Source organism: Benincasa hispida, chromosome 8 (genome assembly GCF_027475165.1).
Source record: "Benincasa hispida cultivar pf3 chromosome 8, pf3_genome.v1.1, whole genome shotgun sequence".
Classification (NCBI taxonomy): Eukaryota; Viridiplantae; Streptophyta; class Magnoliopsida; order Cucurbitales; family Cucurbitaceae; genus Benincasa; species Benincasa hispida.
This window is the reverse complement of record NC_143485.1, coordinates 6643941-6651966: the sequence shown is the minus strand read 5'-3', so window position 1 is coordinate 6651966 and position 8026 is coordinate 6643941. Positions and strand designations below refer to the sequence as shown.

The window sequence follows — 8026 nt, the reverse complement described above, 5'->3', positions numbered from 1 at the left end:
AAGGGGTTACAACACTTACAAAATATAAGGGAGGTGATCGATCAAATAAATGAATTTAGGAGTATAATTGTAACAAACCTCATACTTTAAGAGTGATTTGTGCAATTCTTCGTATATTATACATAGGGACGGATTTATTAAGGGGTTAAGAGCACATGTCCTTGTAGTTTGTGCATGTTTGTCCGTGCGAAAATAAATAAAGCACAAAAAATATGATAAAAAAATACGAAATACATGTAACAGACCAAAAATTGGTATATAGAAAATTTAGATTTAAATATCTGATTAATATTTATTTTTTAATAAATAATTTATTTTTTGAAACTAAGAATGGACCAAAGGAAACATAAGAATTTTCCTTAACCTGTTTTACAGTGTAGATAGATATTGATTTTTGGAAAAAGACTCATCTTTTTTTAGCTGATCAAATATACATCAACTACAAACATCAAGAACCAGAATTACATTTCACATTTTTTATTCATTTTATTTTTAGGAAAGATTGATACTTTACTTAAAGGCTTGAAAGTTTAACCTTCATAAAATTTTTAACATTTTCAGGACCTTTTTCATAAAGACATTTATGTTACTAAGCATTTTTGGCTGGCACTTTCAAAAACACCCCCACATTTAGTGTTGAAATAGGGATATTTTGAATACGTAACTGCAAAAAAGAGTATGGAAACTGTTGGTTGATTTTTTGTTTTATTGCATTCCAAAGTTTATCACCTGTTTGTTTCAGACCCTATTTGGTAGTAAATTTTATGTGTATAAACTTTTGGTAGCCAGTATAGATTCTGTTTTCAAAAACCATTGTTTTCAGGTTGTGTGCCTTGATTTCGAATTCAAAATTTTTAAATACAAAATTATATTAAAAAGATTAAAAAATATATGATAATGAATATAATATAGTTCACATTGTAAACTTAATTATTTTTATAAAATTAAAATATATATTAAATAATAATATTATAAAATAATTATTATACAAAAATTTTAACATAAAACATGTTCGTAAATTAATCAATGATAGTTTATATTCAACTTTATTTTTAGTAACTATAATAAATTTTATGGTTTATAAATATATAATAAATATCATTTTTTTCCCTAAACTTTACTCTATAACATTTTAAATCCTTATACTTTCAATTTTGCAATGATTTGATCCATAAATTTTAGTATGTACAAATTTAATCTTTGCACTTTCAAATTTATAATAATTTAATCCCTCAAGTAAAAAATTTTGAATTTGATGTCAATTGTTAATATTTTATGATGTAGACTTTATATTTTATAAAAATATTGAATCTCTAATTAGTTTAACAATTTATTTATACATAAAAGCTCATTAAATCTTAACCTTAATTTTTACAATAAAAACTAAATTGTTACAAATTTTAAAATATAGAAACTAAATTGTTACATAATAAAATTCAAAGACTAAATTGTTACAAAATTAGAAATATAGAAACTAAATTATTACAAACAAAAGTTTAAAAACCAAATTGTTACTTCTAAAAAGGTTTAGAAACTAAAAGTGATTTTTAATCATAAATATATTATCAAACACATTTTGAAAATTTATTCAAATTGGAATTTAATTTATAGATTTGCTGCCAAATATTTGTTCTCAAATTTCTGTTTAATTGAGACCCTGAGCCAACACCACTTCCCTCCCCATACCTCCTTTTTACAAATACTTCAAAATCACAGCCAAGATTTAAAAACTTCAATTATTTAAAAAAAAAGGAAATTGAGAAAAACCAAAAACGAAACACAATTTCCCAACGGAACTAAAAATGATATCGGGACATTGGCTCGGAAGACTGATAATTCCAAACTGTATCAAAGAGAATGATGATGATATAAGACTGAGCAAAGAGATTCAAGAGTTCTAAAAGTAGAAAGTAATTGATGGTAATAATTCTATGAAAAAGAGAAACATAACATTGAGAATAACCTTCATCAAGTGAGACATAAACAACACAAGGCTCAAATGCTTTGAACTAGCCATCCATCCAAAATATATAATACTACAAATATAGGACAAAATTGTGGTAGCTCTTGACTTACTGCGCTTTGTGAGATTCTTTATGCTTTTTCTTCCTTTCAATGAGAAGATCAATTTTACCCTTCTTCGTTCTTTTACCAATCTGATAATAACAAGAGAAATTTCTCAGCCACAACAGTAGAGAACTCGAAATCATGTTTCGAAAAGAGAAGTGAGAGTATCTTTTTCCTTAAAAAAAAAGATGGATTGGGTATAATATGTGCCTTCCAAATATATTATTCTTTAGATGACATAGAGAGTAATATGTATTAGAATAAATTAACACAGTGTTTATTCGTTCTATCATACATATACCAAATATCAGACTTGTAGTAGGAAAACGAAAACAAAAATAAAAAACAGAAGCAAAAGCACTATTGTGTATGTTTATGATTAGGATGCTACAAAAAATTCAAGCACTACCATACCTGCATAGCTTCATAAAGATTTTTCTTCTTCCGTGACATCATAACCTTTGACAGGTTATCTGTATCTTCGGCTATTTGTTGATAATCAGGGAGGTTGGTATCCTCACCACCCTCACTCTCCTGTTCAGGCAACTGCTTATCGACATTTGAAATAGCTGAAGAATACTTTACTCCTTGAAGCTCCAATTTTAACTCATCATGATATTGTTTCTCAAGAGCCATCATCTGCATTGGGAAAAATATGATACCACAATAAGTGTGTAGACAAGCGTTGCATCTGTTGGACCCAGATGTCAGTGTCACCACCATTCAGTCGGTAACATTTAGCAAAAGTATACCTTTTGTTTCTTCTCAGCAGCTTCGATAGCCTTAGCTCGATCAATGACACCTTCTTCCAATAATTTCTGAGGATCATCCAAATCTTCTTTCCCTACTCCCGGCAATGGCAAGACTTCATTTTTGGCAGCTGCCTTCAACTTGTTAAGGGTCACGGCGTAATCAGGAACATATCCTTCTGCATCATTGTCAACAAAAGGTGACAAGTGTGGAGGAGGATCCCTGTGGGTGTTTAGCAAATTGATATATTAATTCGAAAGAATAAATAATAAGGCCTAAAAACAAAACATATAATATTATGTTATGAAGTATGTGCTAACACAGAGGAGTAGAAAAGAAAATCAAAGAGTGGGCTTTCAAAATAATCATTTAATTTCATTCCCTCAGGCACATCGAAAAACTAATCTTTTATTTCAAAACTACTACTACCACTTGCAAAAACATTGAATTCTGAATTTTTTGGAAGTTCTAAATCCAATACATTTTATTTAATTTAGAAAGATCCGAAGTTAATGATCCAAATAAATAATTTTACTTTAGGAAAAATCAAATACAACCTGAAAACAACAAAATCATGTTTTCCTTGAAAATTGTTTCAAAGTTATTTTATAAAGAAAATTGTTTCAGAAACATGGATAAACTTCTGATTCATAGAATCACTTTATATTAAAAAGCATCTAAATACCTAAGAAGCATAGATACGGATACGAGACACGGATACGACACGATACAGACACAACGACACGTCATTTTTTAACATCAAGGACACGACACATCATTTTTTAAAATCAAGGATACAACACGGCAAGCATACAATTATTAGAATATACATTTTAAAAAATATATATATCATTTTTATACCAAAAGAAAATTCAAAAGTAAATGAGTTGATGCATTCATATGTTTAAGAAACCTAGATTTATGTATTTCACATTCAAAATTTATTATTATTATCATATATGTCTTTTTAGTCTACCCAACAAGTGTTCTATGCATGTCTAACAGATTTGTTATACTAACAAGTGTCTGATACGTGTCCAATAAAAAAAAGGTTAAAAATGGTGTATCCTCATTCATTTTGAATTTCTCTAATTTTAGTCACCTTATTTGTTATTTATCCTCATTAATAACAAAACACGTTTAAGAAATATATATTTAAAAGTAAATCCCATTGTAGATTTTGAAAAATGGAAGTACCTTCCCACCAAATAATCCTCAGTCGGTAAGATCATCCGAGTATTCACACAATCAAAAACCCATTGTGGCTGAACATAGTCTCTAGAGAGAAACTTGTGAGTCTGTGTTGACCGGTCAACAATCTGCATTTAAAAACGATCAGGAAAAGATAAAAAGATGCTGCAGGAGGTTGAATATTATAATCATATCATATATCAGCCACACCAATGTGTCATATTTATTGTCAAACCTGATGGGTAATGGTCTTATCAGATTCCTTAAATGGTGCTCCATCTCCTTCCCACGAAACCATGCCACCAAAAGCAGGAATAATGAAAAGCAGTGATTCTCTATGAACCTAAACATGGGAGTTGGGATAACATTGACAGATAGTAAATCATCTGATCCAGATTTCAGAAAGAGTATCTAATATCATGGTAGCAGAGACGTAAAACAACTAATAAAATGATGACAGTTTTCAATATCACACGCTTACAGATGTGATATCTTCCTTCCACTCCAAAAAACTCTCTAACATTTTGGAATTTTTCTTATGTTGGATTTTCAATTTACTGCATAGTCTTCTTACACAATTCTATCTCAAGATAGCATCACTATTTTCAGTCAGTATTATAAAATGGAACATATTCTTACCTCACGGCTCAAGAAGAACTTCATGTTCTTAAAAAGGTTCTTGCATTCTCTAGTATCATCATCCTCATCCTCATCCATACCAGCTGCATCTTCAACAAGATGCATCAATGCAGTTGGCTCATTTAAGGGAAGCTGGTGTTGAAGCTGCGCAAGTCTAAGCTCAGAGTCTTCAGCATCTAATTGTCCAAATTCAGATGAACTAGAAGTCTGGGAATTTAATAGGGAAGCTCTCGTGTTGGCATCAAAGTATCTTAACAAACCATAAAGATCTGCATATTCACCAAAATAATAACCATGAATGAGGATCAAATAAGGTGACTAAAATTAAAGAAATTTAAAATGACAAGTCTTTTCGACTAAACATCAAAATCACCTGCTGCCAAAGCCTCCAAATGAGGGTCCAGAATCGGTGGATACTCCAAATTAATTGAGTGATATACGCGATAGTTCACAAAGACAAGAAGATTCTGCACCCATAAATAATTACAAAGCATCAAGTAAAGCATTGCACTTTTTGCCCCTTTTCCTTATTAGAACTGAATAATTAAGAGTGCAAAACAAATAGAACACTGCAGTTGTTGATTTCTAATCCAATAGCAAAACGGTTGCTTATACAATAACCATTTGGTGCATCTAGATTTTTTTTTTATCTATCATGTACACCTGAGAGTATTTGGCTTGAGTGGAACAAGAGTCTTCAAGGTTAGAATTGTTAGATGCTGGATGGAATGTATTATGCAGTCAAGGATATTATCTTTCTCAATCATTCATGCTTGGGAACTACTTGTAAAATGCGCTTTTTTGTTTGCTCAGGCCCTTTTCACGCGCTCTGTTAGATACCAAAGTAAAAAGAGGAGAAAACAAGTATTTACCAAGCATCAAGGTTCTTCATTCTCTCCCCAAAAGGCCAAAACTATTCCCAAGATCTTCTTGTTACATCCCAAGTCCCCTAACCCTTTCTGTTTTCAACATTTGAATATTACAACTAGCAAACTTGCCTCACCTTGAAAGAAACCACTCACCTACAAAGCTAACTGATCATTATAGCTAATTTTGATATATATCATACTCCTCTGTTCTCTCCTTTTATTCCCTCTCTGCAAGTTTAGTTCCATAAAGAGAGAACATTTTCTGTGAATATTCTGAATATACTTTTAGATTACAGAAGTTATTACATAAACTCATGATCGAAAAAGCTAAGCTCACAAAAGGAGTACACGAGCATACAACTAATGAGCCCACAAAAGTTGCCCTCAATAACAAGAAATGACTCCAATCCAAAAGAATGATACTAAAAACTACAACAACGTTCACGGGAAAGACAGGTAATAAGACGAACCAAAAATGTAAAATAGAATAACTGAAAAGACAACTGACCAAAGTGTTACCTCATAAAATTCCATGAAGTTAAGAATAACAGTTAAGTCAACATCATCAGTCAATATCTGATGCAGTGCATGAGGGGCAAGCCATGTAATCTTTTGACCTTCTACCTCAGCCTAGACAAACAACAACGGTAAGAAAATGCTTTGGATTGTAAAATTCTTCACATTAAAATCGATATCATAATATAAATCATGATATACCTGATAGTAAATGCCTTTCACAGATATAAAGACTTTTCGTAGTTTATGAGTTCGAGAAATAAATGCTTGCCATTCATGAGCCAACCTAGCAAAAGATATAAAAGGAATATTCATTTGTTACCATGCCAATGATACAAGACAAGTTGACAACGGTAACAACACAGAACTGTAATTCATAAAAATCAATTGTGGCCAGTAAACACCAACCTCCGACAATTATGAATGCGCTTTGCCTCAACCTTTAACCTCTCTTGTGCGGGTAATGCCGCAAAAAGGTGCACCATTGAGAGGCAATCATCCAAATCTCTAAGTGCATCAATGAATTTTGGGTATCTAGAAGGCCAAATGTAGTATGCAACAAATGGAAGGAGTTCATTATGGGCAATGAAAACAAAATATTTAATTCTCACGGTAGGAGGAAAAAAAAGAAATAAAGAACTGTGCAAACCTCTCCTTTATTATTCTGCCTAATCCATATGTAAGCTTGTTTTCTTTTAGAAAGTTTGCACGCTCCTTATTCTTCTTTGCATCAGCTTTTTTGATCTTCTTTTCATACGCCCTAATCTCTCTACATTTCTCCAAAAGTGGTTCATGATGAAGAAAAGCAACGTCCTTCAAATGGTAGTAAGTGTGATGATTTCCTTTAAATTTCTTTTTTGGCTCTCGAGGAAATATTCCCTTGAAAATGCATAGCTTCCTGTCATGATAATAAAAACCAAATCCTTGTTTCAATAATGATTATTCTCAATCAAGATAAACGTAAGTCAAATTCATCCTAGTCCAACCAGTTTCAATATAATATTATAAGAATCTTCAAACACTTGTTCATATCAGGTACTTAAAATCAAAGAAACATGTTCAATCTTAAAAAAACAAAGACCATTTACTTTCAAAGCATCTATGATTCTGGATGAATTTTTAACCCAGTTTTAACGTGTATGTAAGTAGAAAATAACTTAAACAAAACTATCCAATTTATCCTCGGTATTACTACGAATTCAGATAAAACTCCAACTTAAGCACAACCGATCATGCAACATTAAGAAGCTAAAATCAATACTAATCATGCGTTTTGAAGCACGCCCCATTACCTGAAAAGTGGCAAACCAATTTGCAGCTGCTTCACAGCCTGCGACCTGGTCACATATCTTGCTGCGTTGCCCTCCTTCTTCTTCCCCTGATAAACGGCGGAAAGTAGGGGAAAAAAAACTAAGCAAAATAATCTGGTCGTCGAACAGCTCGATAATCCTGAATAGTAGCGATTATGAGTACCGAAAACACATGGAAACATAAACGAACTTACCGGAGGCCTGTAATGCTTCTTCCTGGTGACTTTATTCACCATTTTTTTATGTGGTTAAATCGAAGAACGATAGTTTATCCCAGCAGAATTCAATTACAGGAGTCGAGAGATGGCGGAGCTGCGTATAAAAAGGAGAAGAAAGAGAAGTAGTTGTGAGGGCGTGGAGACGGCAGCGGCGGAGAAGGGGAAAAGAGAGAATATGAGAGTGGAAGAGGAGAGAAAAGCGTAGGACTAGAAATTTAGGGCCGGGCTGGCTGCCCTAATGGAGACCTAAATGGGCTTATGGGAGAGGTAGAGTGGGCCTTACAATTTTTTTTTTTTTTTTGGAAATTATGACGTATAGCTAAAAATAATGGAGAAATTGGAGAAAATGGCAAATTTTGAGAAGTCCTTTGGATTTATGTCAAAAATCGGAATAATAAGAATTTTGACTATCGTCCACGTGACGTCCACTTTTATAATATCGAATTTGCCCCTATTATGGTCAGAT

The 8026-nt window shown here is 32.2% G+C and overlaps 1 protein-coding gene across 1 annotated transcript; it reads right to left on the bottom strand.

Moving 5' to 3' along the window:
• Nucleotides 1–1895: 1895 nt before the first annotated feature.
• LOC120083875 (pescadillo homolog) lies at nt 1896–7808 on the bottom strand. The gene is made up of 13 exons (XM_039039779.2): nt 7537–7808; nt 7325–7410; nt 6682–6930; nt 6441–6566; nt 6234–6318; nt 6036–6146; nt 5021–5114; nt 4648–4916; nt 4244–4351; nt 4015–4136; nt 2820–3039; nt 2482–2706; nt 1896–2156 (listed from the first exon to the last, which is right to left on the bottom strand). Exons 1-13 carry the CDS (start codon nt 7576–7578, stop codon nt 2073–2075), a joined length of 1821 nt encoding a protein of 606 aa, XP_038895707.2. The 5' UTR covers nt 7579–7808; the 3' UTR covers nt 1896–2072.
• Nucleotides 7809–8026: the final 218 nt, after the last annotated feature.